General features: G+C 42.4%; 1 protein-coding gene across 2 annotated transcripts in view; it reads left to right on the forward strand.

The window, feature by feature from the left end:
• TCERG1L (transcription elongation regulator 1 like) overlaps positions 1 to 25,914 on the forward strand; it is a 176,018-nt gene that overhangs the window by 20,167 nt on the left and 129,937 nt on the right. For both annotated transcript variants that reach the window (XM_081863278.1, XM_081863277.1), the window contains exon 4: positions 11,116 to 11,280. In XM_081863278.1, the coding sequence (XP_081719404.1) occupies positions 11,116 to 11,280 (165 nt within the window). The remainder of the gene's footprint in view (positions 1 to 11,115; positions 11,281 to 25,914) is intronic.

The raw sequence follows: 25,914 nt of genomic DNA on the forward strand, positions 1-25,914 counted from the left end.
TCTCCAGTAGTCTCCCATGTCCGAGGAGTAAGCTGTTGGGAAGAATAATGTCCTTGCTCATTCATCCATTCAGGGTCAGAGTTGCATTGGAACTCTGTCTCTGGTTACAGGTTGTTCCTTCTACCACAGATCTTTAACCTGCAAGGAAGGGGGAGCTTACCATGAGTTTGGGGCCACCACTATCAGTCAAGGCAGTGGAGTGTTTAGGGCTTCACAAAGGTGAAAGTGCTCCCCATTGCTTCCCCCAATTAGTTGTGAGTGACTCATCTGGATTAGGGGTTGGTGGCAAATGGCTCCTCCACAATTCAAACTGCTTCTGAAAGGCACCACTAAAATCTATTCTATAAGGCATGGGCATAGCCAGGATTTTTGTTAGGTGGGCCAGGCTTTTGTGGGGGAGGGCAGAGCCTCAGATTTGAATCAATTTGTATTGATTTTGATTGAATGGAGGGGCAGCTGCCCACCCTGCTCTCCTTGGCTACACCCATGTATAAGGTTGGATTGATAACCAACTGAAGCTCTGTTCCGACATTGTACCCTTCAAGGAAGTGACCAACTGCATTCACATGTTGAATGAGAAGGTCTGAAGAAGGCTTGTAAGCGTGTGATGTTGATGATGATGATTACAACCTCACCTTTTCCCTAAAACAGGATTCAAGTATTTAATTTACAAAAATTAAAATAGCACAGACATAATAGAAAAAGCTTAAAAGAGAATAAGAATTAAACTTTCAATAGAATTAAAACTATATAAATACAAATTTATTCAAATACATCTAATAAAAACAGCACAGTACTATTAAAGCCCTTTCCTTAAAAAACAGTCAGTTCCCAAAGGCCTTCTGCTAGCAGGACAAGAAAGTGGGAGCCAATCTTCCTTCTCTAGGAGGAGGCCCTCTCCCGTGTCCCCACCAAGCATGCCTGTGGGGTTGGCGGAACTGAAAGAAGGGCCTCCCTCGAAGGCTTCAGAGCCCAGGCAGCTTCAAATGGGAGACCAGATAGCCTGGGCCTAAGCTGTATATGGCTTTATATGTTTAGGTGACACACCTACAAATCCACCTTCAGGACCTTCCTGCTCAGAGGGGCAGGGCAAGTGTAGAGGGGTTGGGGGGTCCTACACACAACCTAGCACCCCCTCCATAGAAACAATTTAAGAATGCCTGAACAGGGCTATACAGTTTCTGCTTAACGCAGAAATGTTCAAGTGCTCTGCATATGTTGCCTACCCCGAGCTCTGTTTTGTAGGTTTCCCTCAAGCAGTCTCCCAAATGCATTACAGTACCAACAAGGTTGCCCATGTGATCATTCACGACGTGCATATCAGAACATATCCTTGACACAGTGAGAATTTGCCAACGTTGCTCCAGAAAAGTACTTGGTAGAGTTCTCCCAAGGTTAATGGAAGTTCTTTTAAAAGAGAGTGCAGAGGTGGGGGTGCGTGGTTGTTGCTTCTAACGAAAGATCTCTCTCTCTTATTACTCACTGAAGTTTCTTAGGCTCATCAGTTTCCCAAATATTTTGTTTTTCACATTTCTGAGAGCCTTCTAGCATGTTGGCAGCCAACAACTAGTTGAATTGACAGGGAAACAGCAACAGCAATCAATATCCATATGGCAGAAGCCGGCAGTAGCGGCAGCAACAATTAAGAAACATGCGGCCAGACTTGTTGTAGCAAAACAAAAAAATGTATAATCCTAACAACCATTAACTTCAGATACAGATCTAGCCGGGACTGGCAGCTCTCACTCTATCTTTGCAATCCATCAAATTTTCTGAGCAAGTGGCATGTTTTCTGAGGAATATGAAACAGAAGAACATAATCAACACATAGCCATCAGTAATCATGGGAGCTGCCGAGTCATTTGTGGGGGGGGGGGGACAGGAACAAACTCTCTGCTAAATGTCTGCCTTTCTGCTTCTCTTTGGTTAGACAGGCTTCCTCCTTTCCCCCTGAGGCCTTTGATTCACAAACTCCATTTATTCTGTCTTTGATTTCAAGTGCTGGCCATATTTCACTGAAACATAGGAAGCTGCCTTGTACTGACTCAGAACATCAGGCCACCAAGCTCAGTATTATAACACAAAGCAGCAGCTGAGATTTTCAGACAGGAATCTTTCCAAGCCATACCTGAAGATGTCACATCAGGAATACAATTTGGGATCTTTTGCAATTGGATTGTGCGCTCTCCTGCTGAACAATGTCCTTTCTTCTATGCTATTGTAATTGTGTAGTGTGTGAGTGAGTGTGTGAGTGTGCACATGCCCAAAGCAGCAACATCACTATTACAGAAACCAGGATAATCCACTGAAACTTGAGAATCTTTTGCTTTCCTAATAAAAGAAGAACCTAACATCCAAATTAGTTACTTAACTTTCTGTCACAAGTGCTTCTTCCTAGACCACTCCAGATAAGCTTGGTAGGGTTTTAAGACAACAGAGTAATAGCCAGAGATGGTGACTTACATAATATAGTTTTATGTCCATTGTCCAAGTTGGGAAGTTCTAAGAACAACAACTATAATAATAATAATCTTTATTCTGTCCAATGACCCTTAACATGGATTCAGAATAAAATACAGATTCATACAGACAACCCCCCAGGGAAAGAAGACCAAAGCGTTATTTGTTTAGTCATGGGTATGTTGATCTTTAATTCGTATGACTACTGAAAGGAACTTTGCCACGGCCACTGTGATATCATTGGATTTGTTGTCCAGAAGATATTTGATATAGTAGGCTTCAGATTGACCCAGCCAGTTCATTCATGAACTGGTAAACTCCTCAATGTTTAGGTATGCAAGTAACCCCTTCCCTAGGCCAAAGACTGAGATCTTGAGCCAGTATCTCAGGGCAGCCCAACATGCTTTAGTTGATAGAGGACATTCATAGAATCATAGAATCATAGAATCATAGAGTTGGAAGAGACCACAAGGGCCATCGAGTCCAACCCCCTGCCAAGCAGGAAACACCATCAGAGCACTCCTGACATATGGTTGTCAAGCCTCTGCTTAAAGACCTCCAAAGAAGGAGACTCCACCACACTCCTTGGCAGCAAATTCCACTGTCAAACAGCTCTTACTGTCAGGAAGTTCTTCCTAATGTTTAGGTGGAATCTTATTTCTTGTAGTTTGGAACCATTGCTCCGTGTCCGCTTCTCTGGAGCAGCAGAAAACAACCTTTCTCCCTCCTCTATGTGACATCCTTTTATATATTTGAACATGGCTATCATATCACCCCTTAACCTCCTCTTCTCCAGGCTAAACATGCCCAGCTCCCTTAGCCGTTCTTCATAAGGCATCGTTTCCAGGCCTTTGACCATTTTGGTTGCCCTCCTCTGGACACGTTCCAGTTTGTCTGTGTCCTTCTTGAACTGTGGTGCCCAGAACTGGACACAGTACTCCAGGTGAGGTCTGACCAGAGCAGAATACAGCGGCACTATTACTTCCCTTGATCTAGATGCAATACTCCTATTGATGCAGCCCAGAATTGCATTGGCTTTTTTAGCTGCCGCGTCACACTGTTGGCTCATGTCAAGTTTGTGGTCAACCAAGACTCCTAGATCCTTTTCACATGTACTGCTCTCAAGCCAGGTGTCACCCATCTTGTATTTGTGCCTCTCATTTTTTTTGCCCAAGTGCAATACTTTACATTTCTCCCTGTTAAAATTCATCTTGTTTGTTTTGGCCCAGTTCTCTAATCTGTCAAGGTCGTTTTGAAGTGTGATCCTGTCCTCTGGGGTGTTAGCCACCCCTCCCAGTTTGGTGTCATCTGCAAATTTGATCAGGATGCCCTTGAGTCCATCATCCAAGTCGTTGATAAAGATGTTGAATAAGACCGGGCCCAAGACAGAACCCTGTGGCACCCCACTAGTCACTCTTCTCCAGGATGAAGAGGAACCATTGATGAGCACCCTTTGGGTTCGGTCAGTCAGCCAGTTACAAATCCACTGAGTGGTAGCATAGTCAAGTCCGCATTTTACCAGCTTCTTTACAAGAATATCAGGGGGCACCTTGTCAAATGCCTTGCTGAAATCAAGGTAGGCTACATCCACTGTGTTCCCTTCATCTACCAGGGTTGCAATTCTGTCAAAAAACGAGATCAGGTTAGTCTGACATGACTTATTTTTCAGAAATCCATGCTGACTATTGGTGATCACAGCATTCCTTTCTAGGTGCTCACAGACTGTTTGCTTAATGATCTGCTCCAGAATCTTCCCTGGTATTGATGTCAGACTGACTGGGCGGTAATTATTTGGGTCCTCTCTTTTCCCCTTTTTGAAAATAGGGACAACATTTGCCCTCCTCCAGTCTGCCGGGACTTCGCCTGTTCTCCAGGAATTCTCAAAGATGACTGCCAGTGGTTCTGAGATCACATCTGCCAGTTCTTTTAATACTCTTGGATGCAGTTCATCTGGCCCTGGAGACTTGAATACATCTAAACTAGCCAAGTATTCTTGTACTATCTCCTTAGTTATTCTGGGCTGTGTTTCCTCTGCTGAATCATTTGCTCCAAATTCTTCAGGTCGGGCATTGTTTTCTTTATCGGAGAAGACTGAGGCAAAGAAGGCATTGAGGAGTTCAGCCCTTTCTGTGTCCCCTGTTTGCATTACACCATCTTCTCCTCTGAGTGACCCCACTGTTTCTTTGTTCTTCCTTTTGCTACGAACATACCCAAAAAGCCTTTTTTGTTGCTTTTAACCTCTCTAGCAAGCCTGAGTTCATTCTGTGCTTTAGCTTTTCTGACTTTGTGTCTACACGTGCTGGCTATTTGTTTGAATTCCTCTTTGGTGGTTTCCCCCCTTTTCCATTTTTTGTACACATCCTTTTTTAATCTTAACTCAGTTAAAAGTTCTTTAGATAGCCACCCTGGCTTCTTTAGGCACCTTCCATGTTTCCGTCTCATTGGTATTGCCTGAAGTTGTGCTTTTACTATCTCCCTCTTAACAAACTCCCAGCCATCATGAACTCTCTTTCCTTTTAATATTACTGTCCATGGGATCTCACCCAGCACTTCCCTAAGTTTTATAAAGTCGGCTTTCCTAAAGTCAAGAAATTGAGTCCTAGTATGCTTGGCTGCTCCTTTCCACTGTATAGTAAACTTCAGAAGAGCATGATCACTCGCGCCTAATGATCCTTCCACTTCTACCCCACTAACCAGGTCATCAACATTGGTTAGGACCAGATCTAAAATGGCTGTTCCTCTTGTTGCTTCTCCCACTTTCTGGACAATGAAGTTGTCTGCAAGGCCAGTGAGGAATCTGTTTGACCTTATGCTCTTGGCTGAGTTTGACATCCAGCAAATATCCGGGTAATTGAAGTCCCCCATTACTACTATCTCCCTTCCTTTTGCATGCTTGGCCATCTGTTCGACTGTAACGAGGGAGAGATCCTCAAATGGAGTCTGCTCTTCGTCTTCCATGCTAGGGGAGAGGACCTCAAAGCGATTGTGTATTTCTAAACAATCAGAGCGAACCCTGGGCTTCCTACTTCTTTGAGTCACGTTTCTCCATATATCTGGCTCCTGTGTTGGTGAACTAGCCTCCTTCTCAGGGGAGTCCCCTGTCTCCTCCTTGGTGGAGACGGTGTGCTCTGTTGCTTCCAAGAAGAGCTCCAGCTCTCTGATTCTTTGGAGCGTAGCCACACGTTCCTCCAGTTGCTGAACTTTGTCTTTTAAGAGGGCAATCAACATGCAATTGCTGCAGGTAAAGCTGCCTGCAACCTTTGGCAAGATGGCAAACATTGTGCAGGAACCGCAGGCGACTGCAACTGTTCCCTCACTCTCCATCTTGAGAACGTGTCGTTGGGGCTGGCTACGCTCACCTGTTTTTACAAAATAGTACAGTGGTACCTCTGGTTACGTACTTAATTCGTTCCAGAGGTCCGTTCTCAACCTGAAACTGTTCTTAACCTGAAGCACCATTTTAGCCAATGGGGCCTCCTGCTGCCGCCATGTGATTTCTGTTCTCATCCTGAAGCAAAGTTCTTAACCCAAGGTGCTATTTCTGGGTTAACAGAGTCCATAACCTGAAGCGTATGTAACCTGAGGCGTATATAACCCGAGGTGCCACTGTATTGCATTTGGAACACAATTTGGAACTTGTAGGAGGGACCAGAGAAACTTTGCCTGGAAGCCATTAAACCTGGAGAATGAGCCATTGAACCAGACGTTTGGCGGGTAGAGGAGTTGAGAGACAGATTTTGCATTAAATACCTTAATGGTTGATGGAACATAATCGTCTCCCCTTGTATAAAAGAATTGAAGTATAGCCAGTTTGCCTACCTCTGCCTTTTGACAGGTGGTCTGCCAATGATGTTTTCAGGACTTGGAATGATGGAATAGAAGCCCTAGGTACCGGAAGAATTTGGTCTGCTCTAGTTTGTGAGTCTAGTACCCATTTACAACTATGCCTAGGAGTTCCAACAGTTCCCTCCTCCCCCACCATACAAGTCACTTCCCCCAAGTAGCTATACATGTGCCTTATGAAGAAAGTCAACTGAATACCAAATTTCAATAGGTTCATAATCACATGAAGGGTGGTCTTAACTTTTGGCAGTTGCATCACCTCCAGTATGCTAGATTCATGTAGGTAGCCGTGTTGGTCTGATGCAGTCGAAATAAAAAGAAAAATAATTAAATAAAAGAATGTCCAGTAACACCTTATAGACCAACTAAGTTTGTTCTGGGTATAAGCTTGTTCTGTTAACGACTGCAATTAGGACAACTGTCCAGTCGTCAACAGGTTTACCATACCCACTGAATCAATCACCCATCTCCTACTACTCTTCTGAGAAATACCCCACCCTACCCTCCCACTATATATAAGGGTCTGGTGACTTCTGTTTCAGTGTATCTGAAGAAGTGTGCATGCACACAAAAGTTTATACCCAGAACAAACTTAGTTGGTCTATAAGGTGCTACTGGACATTTTTTTATTTAATTATTATTTTTATTTCTCCAGTATGCTGTGACACACACATGACACACACATGTGACACTTAGACTCATAGACTCACAGAACTGGAGAGTTGGAAGGGACAATGAGGATAACCTAGTCCAACCCCCTGCAATGCAGGAGTTTTGCCCTTGTGGGGCTCGAGTCCACAACCCTAAGATTATGAGTCTCACCAATTGAGCTATCCCTAAGATCAGCAAGAAACAGCTTTACCGCAATTATATGAAAACAAAAAGTAAGCATGCCTCATATCCTGCTTGTAATAATAATAATAATAATAATAATAATTTATTATTATTATTATTATTATTATTATTATTATTATTATTATTATTACCTCGCCCATCTGGCTGAGTTTCCCCAGCCACTCTGGGCGGCTCCCAATCAATGAGGGAACCACCAGAAGGCCCTCGGTGCTGGATCTCAGTGTCTGGGCTGAACGATGGGGGTGGAGACGCTCCTTCAGGTATACAGGACCGAGGCCGTTTAGGGCTTTAAAGGTCAGCACCAACACTTTGAATTGTGCTCGGAAACATAGTGGGAGCCAATGCAGATCTCTCAGAACCGGTATTATGTGGTCCCGGCGGCCATTCCCAGTCACCAGCCTAGCTGCCGCATTCTGGATTATGTTTGAAAACTGAGGTTCCACTGTATTTCCATCTCTGCAACATCTGGTATGATGATAAACACTTCTCTAGTTAAAAAAACCCAAAACCAACCAATTCTAAAATCCCAAATCTGCATCCAGCAGGGGAATAAACCATGATTTAGTATACCATGATCAGGTATCCTGATTTTGATTAAGCATGTTCTCCTTCATGGAGAGCACGTGTTGTGGTGGGGTCTGCTGAGCCACCCCTCTGTTACCAGGCAGGGTCTCTAAAGATGGCCTGGGGCAGTGATTGGTTCACTGGGTTGCTGGGGTAAAAGTTATGTTGCAATTTTGGTGGGAGGGGTAAAATGTTTAAATACTCTGCACGCAGCCTGGAGCTTTCTCTTTGCTGCGTGCAACGGATCACCCGCCCACCCGCCCTTGAGTAAGGGGTTGTTGCATTGACCTTGCTATGCCTGTTATGGGGTTGTCTGCCATTGGGGCAGGGGCCTGGTAGGAATTTTGTCCATCTGGCTGATTGGCTGGGCCATTTGGTTTTTGCCTACTGCGTAGCAAATCGTCACAACTTGTAAGGTTGTGGTTAGGCATTGGTTATAAATTGGTGGAGGAGGGGTTAGGATAGGCTGGGCCTGCCCCTCCATGGTTGCTGCGGAAAGGGAATTCCGTTAAAGGAATCCTGGGGCTTGCCATCTTTTCGTCCAATCCCTGGAATGGGACTAGGGCCGGCAAGCCTTCGGGGAGCATGCGGATGAGAATTGAGGGTCTGTGACTCAGCTCCATTTCTCCCCGACTTGCTTTCCCCCGCACTGTCTTTCGGTGGTGCCCGGAAGTCAGTTCTGTCCCCAGGCGACAGATAGTCTTAACCAATGCCTAAACAACCACTCACGGTTTTGTATTTAAATAAAGTTGTGGCCAAAATTATGCCAAAAACCTTAAACAAAAATTAAGTGTGTGCTGTGAGTTATTTTGGGGGGGGGTGGCTTGGGGACCTCGACAGGCAAAAACATTTTTATTTATAAAGTGAGATATGCAGAAAGCCAGCTGTCCACCTTAGTCCCAAGACAAAGATGGACAAAGTTCTGAAAGTGGAAGAATGCTGCTTAAAACTAGTTTTGGAATGCACTTGAGGAATTGTAGCAAGTCAGGTGGTTGTTTTATTTCTCTCGCATCTTTTCTGGACATATACCCTCTTTTTCCTTTCTACATTTTATTTGGGGTTTTAAAAGAAAAAGTAGATCAAATGCATCCTGTGACATCTAGGCCAGTTCATTATTAAACTTTTCACCTCCTTGAGCAGATAGACTATATATTCCCAGCAATCATGTAGGTAATGGCATCAAAAGAAAATCTGTCATATAATATATGTTGCTAGGAAATGCCTAAAGTCATGACTCAGATCAAACAGGGCTTTTTCAGAATTACTACTCGCCTTCTATTGCTGTGAGGATTTCCGCCTGAACTGAAAACATTTGCTAAATGATGTAATAAGCTAATGATTGCTTAATTTTTGAATGCAGAGCTTGAATGCAGAGAGGGTAACAGCTGTTGTTTGTCAAATTAACTTTCCTTAAGTTTTTTTACTATCCATTTTCCTGTTGATTTAGCATACTTAGCGGTGATTAAGCACCAAAGGTCTCCTCCTAAACCTGTTTTGTGGAGGTAAAAGCTATGCAGGAAAAGGTTAATTCTTCTTCATTGCCACAGTATTTCCCACTCCTTAATGGAATCAACTAGCACATCTCTTCTGCTCTTAAAAGTTAGAAACCCTCTGATAACGTATTCTTCTGCTTCATTTGAGGAGCAAATATAAGGGCCATTTTACATGCTAAGGCTGTGTACACACCATAAACTTAAAGCACGCACCCTCTAAATCCTAGGAACTGCAGTCTGCTAAGGGTGCTGGGAATTGTAGATCTATGATGGGTACAGTCCCCAGGATTCTTGGATGGGGGAAGTATAGTGTATATGCAGCTACACAGAACCAGGCAGTAAAGACCAGACCATAAGGATAAGTGGGGCACTGCCTTCCTAACTGCAATCTGTCCTCATCCAGCCTCCACCTGCCACCAGCTTCCTCCTTAGCCTTAGTTAGTACAACTCAACAAGGAAGAGGATGGGGACAAGTCTTTAATTAGTAGGTTCTGCCTGTGATTAGCTTTGGCTTACTTACTATTACTGCCCTGCCAGTCCCAATGCACACTGGCCACTACTGGGAGTAGGCAATTGTTAGAATGTGGTCTGGGGGTGTGATCCCCATGTTTTGTGCAGCAAGCCTCATAAGGGCTGCCTTTTACCCCATTTTAAAATTGGTTCCCCCCTTTACTAATAGGGTGCCTTCATGCTAATTTCTCAGAGGCAAATATATGCATGCATTAGCATATGCATTTTTATGCAAATTTGTACCATGAGCTTGTGTCCAAGCTCTTTCAGTGCCTAGCAGCAGCAGCTCCTGCACAGAGGCTAGATTTGGCTTGCTACTGATCATACACTGAAGAGGAGCTGCACCCCGTTATGGCTTCTTGGCAAGTGGACCACCGGAATCTAATGTGTGTTTGGAAATGCATTTTATCACTTTAAGGTAAAGGTAAAGGGACCCCTGACCATTAGGTTCAGTCGTGACCAACTCTGGGGTTGCGGTGCTCATCTCACTTTATTGGCCGAGGGACCCGGCGTACAGCTTCCGGGTCATGTGGCCAGCATGACTAAGCCGCTTCTGGCGAACCAGAGCAGTGCACGGAAACGCCGTTTACCTTCCCGCTGGAGCAGTACCTATTTATCTATTTGCACTTTGACGTGCTTTCGAACTGCTAGGTTGGCAGGAGCAGGGACCGAGCAACGGGAGCTCACCCTGTCGTGGGGATTCGAACTGTCGACCTTCTGATCAGCAAGCCCTAGGCCCTGTGGTTTAACCCACAGTGCCACCCACGTCCCACCGTTTATATTTTCAGATGTACACCTAAATATGTAACATCTGAAAAAATTCACTGTTGTCAGCTGTTCAGTTGTTCTATTCGATGGTGAATTATTCTGATTTGTTTTTAGGGTTTTTTTGTTAATTTTAATTGTAAACTTCCTCAAAGTCTTCTGATAAGCAATATGTTAATAGATTTTTTTTAGTAACAGATCATTTATTATAATAGATTTATTTATATTATGTAGAAAGCAAGGTGCAAAGATGTTGCATGCAGTTCCCTTTTCTTCCAATGAGCTCAATAGATGAGCAATGATTTCAATCTGAGTCTTCTATATTCAAACCAAACTCTATATCCACTCTTCAGCATCTGGTTACTGAACCACATATCTGATACATTGTGATGAAGATGTGGAAAACATGGTATTTAGGTTGTAAATGTGTTCCATGGACTACAAAAGAGGGAATATCTTAACCATGTCAAAGAGATGGAGAAATGAACAGCTTTGGTAGAATCTTTCCTTTGACTCCTCTGGGACTTTTGCAGGATTAGGTTGCTGAGTGCATGATTTTATGTGAATGTCAAAAAATTTCAATGTTCAATGAATATAATGCAAATCATACTTGGTTTTCTCATAGGTGGGTGCCTTAAACAAGCTGGCAGTAACCAGACCATTGCATTTGCAGCAGCCATGGTATCAGTAGATGCAGATGCCCCTCAGGGACCATCAACAAGTATTCAGCCATGTCGTGTGCTGACTTTGTCACCAATCAAAATACCAGTTTTGACATCACCTTTCCCAGGTATGAACCATTTCCCTTATTTATCATTGTTAAACATTTTTTTTTAAAAAAATCTGTGGTTTGCAAATTGGTAGACCAAGACATACTACTACATTGTAAAGTTCCTGGTTTAGGTTTCCAAAGTAATTGTGGTGGAAGATGGATACTGTAAAGAACATTGGAGCATTTCAACTTTGAAGTAGATCTTGACAGAATTTTTTCTTAGAAGCCAAAATTGTTTATGTGCAATGAATTAAGCTTTGACTTTCCATTTCTCCTATTCCCGATAATGGCCCCACATTTTGAACTCACTTTGGGGGCATCCGTTTTGACATATCCATTTGTGCTCATTGGTTGCTTGAACTGTATGATCCTTCAGTGATTTCAAGAACGTTGGTGGTGTTTTGATGACATGTGACATAACATTGCTATTGGGGTGAGCATGGGGACAGTGCATATGAATGAGACAATGCACATGATGAGTTTAACTCAAAAGTTGTGTCTTTTGTATGGAGTGAGGGGCCAGAGCAATCTGCTCTGCATGTAGACAGTCCCAGGTTCAGCCTCTGACATCTCCAGGTAGGGGTGGGAAAGAACACCTGCTTGAAACCCCAGGAGCAGCTGCCACACGGTGTTGACAATACTAGACTAGATGGATCAGGGTGTGACTTAACAAGAGGCAGCCTCTGCATGAAAGCTATAAAACATCAGCCTTGCAATCTGAATGACAGACACATTCCTTCTCTCTCTCTCCCTCTCCCTCTCATGCATTTATTACTTGAAATAAGCTCTCAGAATGACTTACAACAGTCAATACAAAATATCCTTATTTGGCCTATCACCCTCATTCCATGTTAACTAGTAAACATCTTCTGAGGACTTTCCAAGGGCAAATGAGCCGTTCTTTAATCAGTACAGGAAAAACAGCAGCCTCAAATCCTATCACGATTTCTGCCTCCATCCTTTTATGCAAGAGGCTCCTTCCATATCAATGGAGAAGCATTTCAGTGAGAAGCAGTTGTCATACTGGATGCATTTTTAATGTACAGCTATTATAGCATGTACTCCATGTGAACTACCTAAGGCTTGATAGAAGATTATCACAGCAGAAGAGCTCTTCCATTTAGATAACTGGCTTAGCTTTGCAATGATAAACATGTCAGGTTTCGACAGCAGTTGTTTTCCTCAGGAAAATAAGGCAGATAGGATATCAAATGGCATGTTAGGAGTGCCTAAGCAATAAAACCATTATCAATCATGCACAAGAAATTGCATTATTCATAGATATCCTCTCCTGCAGAATGCACAATAGGACTTAAAAAAAAATGAAAACAGATACAGCTTGGATTGTGTAAACACCTCTGACATCAAGCACCTTGTTTCTTCCTGTCTTCTGGTTCACACTGCATCATTGGTGATCTTCTGTAAGAGATGGAAAACTACAGGTGTGGGTTGAAGCCAGCTCTCTTGTCTACCTGGAGCATGGTGGCCCATTGAAAACTTACTTGAAGGCCAGATCCTGTAATACTAAGAGCTAATGGTCTAGGCCTGGGGTCCCCAAACTGTGATCTGAGCTTTGTTCAGGTGGTCTAGGATGTGTGTGTCAAAATACAATTAAAAATCACATAGCATCTAGCCTAGTGCATTAGACTTACTACAACATGCAAAATAAAATAATTAAGTAGTCTGCCAAGACTTTCATCAATTTTCACATGGTCCATGGGGAAAATAATTGGGGAACCACTATTGGAGGCCATTGGACCCTTGGCAGGAGTTTGAAATGACTGTACATGTGGACTCTCTGCCAGTGACCAATTATTTAGTTGATAATGCTCAGTTAGGAGATCTGATCACTACAGTCCATATGGCTTTGATTAATGACCCAGATTGGCACCCTATCTTACTACGCCTCTTGGAACTGCAAAAAGTCCACAGTGCAGCCCTGAAAAGGATATACCGGTACCTGTCCCCATCCCCCCGCCGAGTTTGCTTCCCAGAATTCCTATTTGGTGCTACAGGAAGGAACATGAATTATGGGAAGCTTCCTTGTGGGTATGCCTTCTGTTGCTAATTAGGTTACAACAGTTTCAAAGAGCAGGAGGGAAATGCTAATTACTTAAGCTTGTAAATAAATCTTCCATAGCAAAGCAAACATGGAATACAACGATAGCTGTCTAATTAAACAATCAACTGAAAATCATGTTTCCAGGATGCACAATGGCAGTAAATAATTGTAAACTGAGGGTGAGTACATATGACTATTTACCAAGTGGCAATTTACCAAGATATGTTACCTGGTGAGGTGGTCACCTCTGTTGTAACCGCCTTCTTGGCAGTGAAGAGAATTTCATTATTATTAGTATTAGTATTAGTATTAGTATTAGTATTAGTATTAGTATTAGTATTAGTATTAGTATTATTAATTAAATTTGTATACCACCCTACACCCACAAGTCTCAGGGTGGTTCACAGGATAAAATCACAATATAAAAACACAAAATACATATGTCTCCTGTACATGATCAGAGATTGGGGGTTGGGGGAGCAACACCAATGTCGGGAAGGCAGCGCAACCTCACTGCATACCTGCATTCACATTCACCACAGCCATCTAGTCATGCAGAACTTAATGGTTGGATTATTGCAATGCATTTTTTGTGGGGCTGCCCATGTTTATCTGGAGGCTGCAGCTGGTACAGAACATGGCAGCTAGGTTGCTTGTGGGGGCAAACTACCACCAGCATATAACATCTGCCAATTTGCTACCCAGCCCAAGTTCAAGGTGTTGGTGTTAAGATATAAGTTCCAGTATTGTGGCTGTTTTATTCCTTATGTACCCACTATGTCGCTATGGTCTGTGGGAGAGTCTCTTCTGTGAGTTCCAAAGATCTCAGAAGTCCATTCTGCAGTAACTCATAGCAGGGCTTTTAGTGTGACTGCTCCTGTTCTATGGAACAGCATTGTTTTTGAAAGATGATAGGCATCTTTGAAAGATGATCTGCACTTTCTGTAAACAGCTGAAGACATATTTGTTTCAACAAACTTTCCTAAGGTGGGGGGGGGGCAAATAGGTCTTCACTATGAGTGTCCATTTGCTAGGGTTTTAGTTTTGCTTTAAATGCTATTTGTTGTTTTTGTGTTTTTAACTGTTTTCAATTATTTTATGTGTAAATTGCTTCAAGGCAGTAGTTTAGAAGGCAATTAATAAATTAATTGTAATAACACTAACACTGACAATAATAATAATTCACCAGAACCTTTGGAGTGTGAGCAAATAGGTTGAAATTTGAGGGAATCCTGAGTTCAAATGGATTAAGCAAGAGCGATACCTGCTAATAATTAATATGTATGCATAATTTTGGCCCTGAAACAAATGTCTAATTGTGACTTAATGCTACTTCAGAGGAAGGCTCTTCTTATAGTAAAATATATGGAGTACCCATTTTCTCCTGAAAAACACCTTAGTCATGATATTTTCCCATTGAACTGCACGGTTGACAAGATATTGAAGTTAAATTAAAGTTCCTTCCCTGAAAGGTAAAAAAAAATGGTCAGTTGGTCAAAAAGTAGTACTCTGCTGTCAAGAACAAAATTACATTTCTGTTTCTCTACAGAACTTAATGATTGGGAAAACATCAAGGAAGCAAATAATCTAATATAGAGCTAATCCCATGTGTAAAGTATATTTTACAGCCAGTCTGCCTTTCAGTTAAAAAGATCAGTATGTCGACATTTATAAAGCATGACTTATTGCCCTCAACTCCTACCAAAATAAATCTTTGGAAGAAGAGTGCCATCTGTGAACCCCAGAGATTATTGTATTTTCATTATCCAGTTTGCAGAATAATATGATAATGAGCTCTCTTTTCATATTTGCTGTCCATAAACTTTAGAGAGGGCAATCTAATCATAATAGAAACAAACAAAATGGAACAATATAAGAACCTTTCATTTAACAGTACCACCATCCTGTCTTTGCATAGCAGGTTAGATTCTGAGGAAATAGTGTTACAGGAGTATATTAAACAGTTAGGGGTGTGCTCTCCTGTAGTGCCTTGAAAGAAAACAATGTTTGATACATATATATTTGCTTGTTAGTTAATGGTACGACTCCATTGCACATCAAGGTGGTGGTGATGATGATGATGATAGCATTCCAATTGCAGTTGTTGGCAGCTAGACATGTATTAATCGTTTTTGGATGTGGATGTGAAATCTCATTTGTATCGCAAAGCATATCCAGTCAGTTTAATTGGGCTTGGGTGAGCATTGCAACATCAATGTCATGGAAACAGATGCACATCTGTGTCAACAACTGGCACCAGGGGCTTCCTGCCTGCCTCTCTCTTGCTCAAATGGAGCATGTTATAATAGTTGATAATAATGTTATGCGGAGACCTCTGGCAAAGGCTTTTGGGTCGAGGGGAGGAGGGAGGGTTACAAGGTAGTGAGTCCCCCAACCCTCTAGAGCTAATGGGGGGGCTGCAGGGGACACCATTCTGTTGGAAGCTGCCCAGATTGGCTGGACCAACCCAGTCAGATGGGTGGGGTATAAGTAATACATCATTTGTTTGTGTTTGTGTTTGTGTTTGTTATGTTCTGCTAGTCTCTTGCTCTAATAGAATGGGAACATTAGATACCACTACCACTAATAATGTTGTTAGTAACAATTTTTGATTATTACTTAATGATGATGATGATGATGATACACCATCTCTACCCATCAAGAGGAATGTCTGTGTTGAGGTCTTCAGGCAACCTGAAAAAGGAAGTTTGCAGTGCTGTTCAGACTGGGAGAGGGAGGAAGAGATAAAGGATGCTTTTATCTCCCTCCAGCTTTTCTCTACCATACCATATCGTGTTAGAGAAGCACCAGCCCCACATCAGAACATTTTATAGCTGTATAAGCACAGAACTCGCAGTTCTTGAGAGTGAGAAAGGTATTCTTTCCCCAAAGTTTTCCCATTGTTATTAACTTCACAGAATTCAACCCCCTCCCGGCAAATTTTAACCTCTCATCCAGCTTCATAAGCTATCAAAGGCAAGAGTTTCATCTCTTTTTCCACATCTCCATTTTCTATTGGGGGGCTTGTTTTCAGCAGACACCCTAATGTCCTGTGTCTCAGCTGCTCTCATCCATTGTCAACCATCAGGGCTTTGTGGATGGACAGATGGTCTATTTCTGTCACTGGCTGTTAGCCATGACGACTGTGTTCTACCTCCAGCTGTTGGATGTCTCTGAATCACAGGCTGGGAATCACATACAGGGAGGGTCTGTTGCACTCGGGTCCTGCTTGCAGATTTCCTACAGGGATCTAGTTGGCTACTGTGAGAACAGACTGCTGGATTAGATGGGCCTTTGGCCTGATCCAGGAAGGTCATTAATATATCAACTCATGCAGTTGGCCTGGTTTCTTTGGGAGCTGGGCCAATACTTTTGTTCTAATTCCTTTTGGACACTGACAGAGAATGGGAAGAGCAAGTGAAAAGAAATTGCTTCCCAAAATTGGGAAGGAACAGAAGAAAATGCTCAGATACACTTAAATAACAAGATCTAGATTTTAGAAATCAGCCAAAGAAGTAAGTTTTCTCCCATAAACTCTCCCTTATAGAACCAATATAATTACTGATGTAGTATAACAGGAGAGTTTTTCACCTCCAACAAGTTTCCCTCTCGAAATACATTAAAAGTTAGTCTTCGCCTTTCATGATAGCCAAAGGCTGTTCCTCCATGGAATCACTGGACTTACATGTGCTTAACCGGGCTTATGCATGCTTAACATGGAATCACTGGGCTTAGGCATGCTTTGGATTGTGGCCAATATCAATACAAATAGTATTTGGCATAATCTAATGTGTGGATTCATTTAGGGGCAGCCCAGAATCAATCACACATGCAAAAACTTCATCCAGTATTAGCTGCTTAAGGTTTGTTCTTTCTCCTGTTCCAGTAGCGAGATGCAGAACAGGCTCCCTATGAACTATGGTTTGCAAATTAGAAGGCCAGTCTTGGGGACAAACATTCCGTCCTCCGTAACATTTCAAGAGAGCAGCCTGAATTGTTTTGGAAGTGGAAAGCTACAATTAATTTGGAAGGGGAAAGAGGGAAAAGGGAAATTGGTCGAAGGGAAAGTTTGCATGCATTTCCAGGGCTTTGTGTAGTATCTGTGATTTGCAAATTGCTTTGTCCATGAAACCCTTGGGAAGAATCTGTTGATGCTCCCATGGTGATTAACGGAGATAATAAATAAAGCAAGCAGGAGGCCCGAGGTGGCGCTGCATGTGAATCAATACAGAGGCAGCTTATTGTAAGGTCTTTTTCTTTCTTTCTTTCTTTTTTGTCTAGCAAGGAAGCTTGAATTCTCCATCACTTTGACAGCAGTGTAGCTCTATAGATTTCAACTTTTAGTTAGTGCTAAACTCAAAGGAATTGATGTGTGTATGTGTATGCATTTGGTGAACATTACATAAGTGTGTTTTTATTGTTATATTTAATGAATACTTTATACCATTTTATGTAGACCTCTTAAACAAAATATAAATATAAGGCTCTCTCCCCCTTCCACAATTTTTCTCGCTAAGGTATACAATTCTTGAAAATGTACAACGCCATCCAAGTATGACTGGAACCACCACGAAGTGGTTCCACCCACACCTAACTCAGACAGCCGCTGTAGAAGGATACCATGGCTGATGGTACTGAAAGCTGCTGAGAGCTCAGGGAGAATTAACATTTCCCCTGACTCTCTCCCCACATAGGTCATCATACAGGGTGACCAAAGCAGTTTCCTTGCCAAAACTGGGCCTAAACCCCAATTGAAATAGATCTAGAAATCAGGAATTTTGTACAAGAAGGGGTGAATGGCAACTGGCCGCTAATTACTTAAATTTTCTGAATCCAGGGAGGGTTTCTTGAGAAATGGTTTTAGCATGGCCTCTTTCAAGCAGCAGGGACCACCCCTTCTCACGAGGAGGAAATAATAGGATTGCCATATCTTAAAGAGCAAAACAGAGGACAGCCCAAGTCACTGTCAGACCAAGCTAGGGAAAGAGGCATGCAGGCATGCAGGGCTGCTGCCACCTCACCTCTTTACCCAGCTCAGCTGGTAGCAGCCATGGCATGCAGAACAGCCCATATGAGAGCCGGAGCCGCCCGAGTCCCCCAAAACTGGACATTTCCTTTAAAATGTAAAAATCCAGCCAGATGGGCATGCTGCCCCCCCCCAAAAAGAGGATACGTTTGGGTTTTCCCAGATGTATGGCAACCCTAGGTATTAATCACCTCCCTGGCCCAGCCAGCTGTCCCCTTCCTGCTACTTTTTATCAACCAAGAAGGCCAAGGATCCAGAGCACACATGGTTTCCCTGGTAGATCCAAAAACCTTATTGACATCTGCAAGCCTTACTAACTGAAATTCATTCAACATAATAGGACTAGACAGTGCTCTGGACACCTCTTGAGTTTCATCTTCTGTAACAATGGAGTCAAGGTCCCAGCAGATGTAAATAATGTTATCCTCAAAATGCTTTGCAAACAAGTCATAGTGAGCTACCGTTGGCTCTATCACCTCCAGGCTAGACTATAAATGTCCATTCCTCCTTCCTTTTTATTTTAGTTAATTATATCCGTATTTCTAGGTCACTTTTCTGCCCAAGGGCCTCTACAATGCTCTTGGAATCAAAACAAGCCACACCCAAAGAAGGATACAACACAATACCGCATTTGTGCTGAACAGCACAAGTATTGCAGCTTCCCTGCTGTCGTCATTACTTTGTAGGTCTGTAGTCAGGGGCTGCTCTTTTTAATAACTATATGGTGTGTAGCTCAGTGCTCTGCATGCAAAAGGACCTGGGTTCAATTTATGGTGTCTCTTAAATCTTGGAAAGCTGCTGCCTGATGAAAGTATAGACCAGGGATAGCCAATGCGACTACAGCTTACCATTGGCCATTCTGGTTGGCGGCAGATGAACACTGCAATTGTCTAAGAACATCTGGAATACATCACTTTGGTTTCCCTTGGTGTAGATAATACTGAGCCAGTGTTTCAGGTACTTTATAAATAATAATTGTTATGTAGCACATATTAATGCATAGGTGTTTAATTCAACATGATAGCGGTAGGCAGCAATCCCACCATAGTGAGCAAAAGTGGAACTGGGGCAATGAGCTCAGGCTGCAGCTGATATGAGCTCCAGAGAATGCTTCAGAAACAGGTTTAGTGGTTAGATCCAAGTCTCAAAGCAGTTGGGTCTTGGCCAGTACAGATCTTTTCAAATTACTGCCTATACACCTGCACCGTACTTTACATTTCAAATAAGAGCAAACCCATGTTATAGGTACTGCGCTCATAAGATTATGTGATGCCACACTTTATAAAATGATTATTACCTTTATTTATCTTGCATTGTAGATTTAGCAGGTGATGATTTTGCATATCAGATGGTATTTACAATGCCATGATTGTTCCCATTTTAATTTAGAAGGATTTATGTTGCATGTCTTGTTTGTCACAATTGTCTCTGTGTCTCTTTTTAGCTGCTCTGGAATTTTTACTTATTCATTTGTTTACCTATTCATAAACCAGGCAAAGGGGTGAAATGTGCCATGGAAGCAGGGTTTTCTCATAGAGATCTGACTATAGAATTACTATAATAAGAAAGAGGCAACTCTTCAGTGCATCTGCCTATTATAAAATATGCTCTCTTCTAGAAATCAAAAAAGAAGGGGATTTATTTGCTTATTATTGACCTACATAGAACTTTCAGAGTTTTTTAAACATAAATTTCAGCTGCATTCCTAGCCCTGCTTACCTGAGAATAAGCTACATTAAATTCAGCACGATGTACGGTAGTTAGGATGGTGCTGTGAAACTGAGATGAGTTTAAGGGTCTAAAATACACAAGCTTTAGAATTTGATTCACATTTTGGGAACAAAGGACACCTGGAATAGAAATCCATTGTTATACATTTTATATGTGCTTCATCAGGCTAGCCAAAGGATAACTCTACCTGTTACAAAGAAGAATTGTGGTATTTATTGTCATATACCCTCCTACAATTCACCAATTTCTGGAATAAGGAAGGTAAAATACGGCATGGTTGTTATGGACTCTTGTATTGTAAATTAGCAGCCAGTACAAATATTAAAAAGGCACCATCTGCCATATAAACCATTTGCCACCTGTTCTCTTGCTTTCAGACTTATTTAATGGTTTAAATTTTATGTCGTAGCTTGCCACCGAACAGCTGGGAAGTGACTAAGTATTTTTCCTATCAGTAACTTAACGGCCAAACAACACTACATGTTCAAAAATGCTTCTTAATGCCAGGGATGTTGCCACATGGACTTTCATGCACTTGTCAGCTTGCCTCATTAGCAAATTCTGCTGACAGTAAAACAGGATTTTAATAGCAACCATTATCCAAGTATTATCGGTGGCTGTGTTCTGGGAGAAATGTTCCTCCTCTGCAATAAACAAAGCCAAAGCCCCTTCCAAATTGGTCATAATACTTATGACCATCTCGATAAGTGGCAGATACAAAATGGTGTCACTGGTTTTATTGCTAGTATATAAGATAGCTTGAAATTCTCCTTCACTTTGCTTGCGGAATGAATCTTTGTCCATGTTTAATCCACCTGTTGCTGACCACTAGGAGAACTCCTATTCAAGCATGGAGAATAGGCTAGTCATTTGAGAGCCAGCATGGTGTAATAGTTTGAGTACCAGACTTGGACCTGGGAAACCGAGGTTCAAATTCCCACTTAGCCATCCCCACCAGGGAAGATGGGGTGAGTGAAGATCTACATTGGGAACAAGGGGGGAATAATGATTTGTTTTCATTACAAGCAGGGGAATCAGATGAACTTTACCCTATGGTTGAAGTGGGACTCAAAGGCCATTGTGATGGGGAATGGGGCCCACTCTGAATCACCCTAGGCAGGGGCAGGGGCCCTAGAGGGCAGCGTACACCATTTAGGGGTGGGAGGAGAGTAGCACTGCCTCCTATTCGCTGAGAGGCTGCTGTGAATCCTGCTGCCTGAGGTGGTCTCCTCACCTTGTCTCATGGGTGGGCCGTGCTTGGCCCTTGATCTGAAAATAGATTCACCACCTTAGCCCCGGAGTAAATTTCATTGAATTTAAGAGGACATGTTTTTGAATAGACGTGCATATGGTTCAACTCATAAGTCTTCCCCTCAAATATTTCTAATAATTCAATAATGACAAATGTTGATCATTTGTGGCTAATTTGCTAATAGATGAAGAGGAAAAATCCAGCAGTTCATTTATTCGTGGCAGGTTATTTGCCCAGCATTAGTGCAATGTAATGGAGCAAGCAAATGAATGTTTATAGTTATTGAGTGATAATTTCCGTCTCAACATAAAATTGGAATAAGTGTCTTTCAAATTAATATCTGTTATAATATGTACAATTGGCGTTCCTTTAGACTGCTTGTACACTTCTGTCACAAAACTAGCTTTTGTCTGTGAATGAAAAAGAACACATTCAAAACCTCCAGCACACAACCGGTTTAGGAATGCAGCCTTTATCCTTTTGAAGTTGAAAAGGATTTCAGCTTCAGCCTTCCCTTTGGTGAAAAGAACTGGAAGAGCTTGCTCGAAGTCGTTTTTATCTATATTATACAAAGTGACTTCAATCCAAGTTCTTTGGCTTAACTGGACAGTGGATCAAGCTCTTTGAGGGCTTAGAATGCTGCCATACACCAAATCCAGCCAGAAGTCTAACTAGCTCATCATTGGTAGGCTAGCTTTTCATGGAAAGTTCCCTAGTAGTCCTAATAACTTTCAAAAGCAGCACGGTAAGGCAACTGAGTAAAAGAATGTGACTTCCTCACTTTGACCAATGGATCCCCATCAATCATCAAGTGCTATGGCACCTCAGTGGAATAGCTCTTAGAACAGAGTGGATAGCAGAAACAGTACTACACAGAGCAGACTTCAGGGGACCATATTTCATTGATATGACTATCCTCAAAGCAAAATACCTATATTTATTTCATGTATTTATTATAAATGTTTATAGCCCACCTTACATCATATAATCCCAGGGCAGGGTATAGAAAGAGGTAATTTGACAATTTTAAAGCATAGTCTAAAAATATATATTAAAACTGCACTTGAAAAATCCCTTGAATTACAATTTTAAAAAGAAGAAAAAGAAACTGCTACAGAAGGTGGAGAGCTACTCCTTTCATATCCCCCCCCCTCCTCCAAAGGTCTGAGCAACCTATAGAAGAAGGAAAACTCTGGTCCTAAACCTCCAATGCTTTTCAGGGTATCTTTGGGAGAAAGAAAAGCTAAGGAGTAAATCCCACACAAATCCAGAGTGGAGTCCCTAAGATGGTTGGGTGGCACCTTGTATGCTGACAACTCCTGCAGCCAAGCTGGTGACAAACGCATTACTCTGCTTTCCTTTGGACCACATCAGGAGGGCAAAGAGGAGGGTCTTGTCACCTGGGCAGCCTAGGACCTCCATACACACTGCCCAGGCTTGCACCCAGGGAGGTCACTTTGGTGCCACTAATGCAGCAGTTTGACTTCACCCCTAGAGGTGCACTCCATTGTCTCTCAAGACAGATGCCAACCAACCAATAAGACTTATTGAATTCAATGGAGTTTAGTTCTGAGTAGGCACAAATAGGCATGCTCCTGTTAATAATGGGCTGGGCCATTTGTCCACCTAGCTCAGTGTTCTCCGTAGTATCAGGCAAAGGTCTTTGTCAGTTCTGAAAAACTTTCATTAGAGTTGTTGGGACTGAATCTAGAACTTTATATGTACAAAGCATAAAATATACTCTATGAGATGGGCAGAGCCAGGAATGCCTACTTGGTTCCACAACTGTGGGTGCCTGGGTGCCCGGCCTGTGGGTGCCTGACCCCTTCATGGGGATTTTTCTGTGTGCTTGGGCACCCAGGGCGTTGACACCTATGGGCAGAGCAATCCTAAGTTGCCAGCTCCTTGTGTCAGGGCAGAACATAGGGCAGTGTTGTTGTTTTTTGAGGAACCCATATCAGGTCTCTCTCTGAAAGCAGGAGTAGCAGAGGATTCAGTGGTTTATGGCCAATTCAACTCCATTTTGGGCAACCTCCCTCCATCAGTGATGCTTCTTTCAGCTGTGAGAGGCTGTCAGAGAAGGATGTATGCTTCACTCTAAGCCCATCCCTGCCATCATGTGGGGAGTGGAGTAGAACCACACCTTTTGTTTTACTTGTAACGTGAAGTAAGGCTAAGTGGGGCTTGAGGTCTCTTAAGCCTTGAGAGCCAGTGTGGTGTAGTGGTTAAGAGTGGTAGACTCGTAATCTGGTGAACCGGGTTCGCGTCTCTGCTCCTCAACATGCAGCTGCTGGGTGACCTTGGGCTAGTCACACTTCTTTGAAGTCTCTCAGCCTCACTTACCTCACAGAATGTTTGTTGTGGGAGAGGAAGGGAAAGGAGAATGTTAGCCGCTTTGAGACTTCTTCGGGTAGTGATAAAGCGGGATATCAAATCCCCCCTTCTTCTTCTTCTTCTTCTTCTTCTTCTTCTTCTTCTTCTTCTTCTTAATGGTAGGCCAATCTGATGGAGTTTACCTTGTGATTCAAGGACCTGCCACCCACTTGAGAATAAGACACATGGTTAATGGGCTAAAAAAGGTTAATGGGCTAAAAAAGGCCACAACTTTATTGATTACAGCATGTGAGAGGTATTGGCTTAGGCATTGGATAATGCGCTGCAGCCGCATTTGGGTGGCAAAACCCCACCCCCAAGCCTCAACCTGACTGGTTGGCTGCCCAGGGGTGTGACGCAGCAGCTGGGATAGCTGGGCAGGGGGCAAAATGCCCCTGCCAATGTGGGAAATGGCACCCACTCACAACCCCTCCCCTCTGTAAGGAGGAGAGGCTTTGTATCATTGGAAGGTCATTTCAGATGTTATTCTTTTCAAGAAAAAAATGGGGAGGTTGCCACACAACCGCTGTTTTATACAATCTCCAGGTACAAAGTCTGGTTGTATTTCCCCCTCTGAAAATGAGCTTCACATGTCTCAGGAGCTACAGAATGTATTGTTTATTTCCAGAGTCTCAGCATAGTTTACTCTTTGCAGATTGATGACCTTAGGCTGCGGCTATAGCAATCTTAGGAGACTGGGACATGATCGGAGATGCACTCTTCGACTCACTCCATCTCTTTCCAGTGGTGCTTATTGCTGATAAAGTGTTGGTTTCTGCACATGAAATATAATGGCCCAAAACACCCATGTCAGCAAATAGTAGATGTTAAGCCCATTTTCTACAATAAAAAAAGGAAGAAATGTCCTGTGAAATGGCTGATAGGTAATATACGGGGATGCTTTTTGTCCACAGGTCATTGAGACAGTTGAAATCACAAAGGCTAACACAAATGAAATGACAATGGGGAAAATATTTTCTGGGGAAAGATAGACAAAGAGCACAAAAATTGAAGTCTGTTCAAGGTCAAATAGTCCAGGCATCAGGTAAGGCCCTTCTGGTTGTGCTACAGTTAATGGAGGTTTGATTGGCAAGCCTTTTCTGTAGTGACATCATTTATGTGGAAACACCACAACCTGCTTCTGAACTTAGGCAGACACTGACAGTATTCTGGTGAGTGACTGATTGATTGATTGATTGTGTGCATTTAGATCTCTAAGGAGCTCAAGGTGGTACACATAGTTCTCTCCCTTCCCATTTTATCCTTACAACAACCTTGTGAGGTGGGTTAGGCTGAGAGTGAGTGACTGGCCCAAGGTCACCCAGTGAGCTTCTTGGTGAAGGAGTGGGGATGGGGACCCTGGTCTACCTCTGTATTACACTGGCTCCCTTATTGATCAGTTCACTAAGCAGTAGTATCTAAAAGAGAAGTAACCAAGTTGGTGGTGGTGGAGAAAAGTCTGTTTTTGAAACAAAACAATTAAACCTGCACATACAGGACTTTCATTTTTCCTTTCACATAGAGTGAGAGGCGGGTTGTTTTTAGCACTTTGAGATTTTATTTTATTATTCTTAAGAAATTGATTTCTGTGGGGTGGCGGATGATTAAATTCCTTGTGAAATATTCATTTTTGGATAAAAAGACATGCTGACGTTTTCATTTTTATGGGTTTTGAGTTTTTATAGGTTCTGCTTGTGAAACCTAAGCCTGTGGTGTTAAATGTGGTGTACATGTCTACTTGGAAGGAAGTCTCATTGTTTTCAGTTTGGCTTATGCCCAGGTAAATGTGTACAGGATTGCAGCCTTCATGCTTTTCAGCATCATTTAAATACCCCCATTTACTCTGTCAGTTTCCTATATTGCTTTTTGGAAGGGTTAGAGAAGCAGAAATAATATATGATTACTGAGTGTGGTCTCCACCAACATTATCACATTTGCCAGGAATTAAGAGCTCCCACTTTGAATTACTGTCTCCTGGATCTATTTCCAGGCGGCAATTTTCACAATTATTCCCCATTAATTTGGAATTACTGTGTTTTCCCCTAACAAACGCCACTGCATTTAATCATTTCAACTGCTTTTCCCTATACATTACTAATTCAATGACCCATTGCCCTCGTTGCTGAGTGAAGACAACATACAATAATTGGAATTAACTTGGATACATTTTATTAAGAATCTGCATGGGGTATTCAGCTTAACTTGTTA

The sequence above is a fragment of the Podarcis erhardii genome, assembly GCF_964252035.2.
Source record: "Podarcis erhardii genome assembly, chromosome: 5".
In the NCBI taxonomy this organism is placed as follows: domain Eukaryota; kingdom Metazoa; phylum Chordata; class Lepidosauria; order Squamata; family Lacertidae; genus Podarcis; species Podarcis erhardii.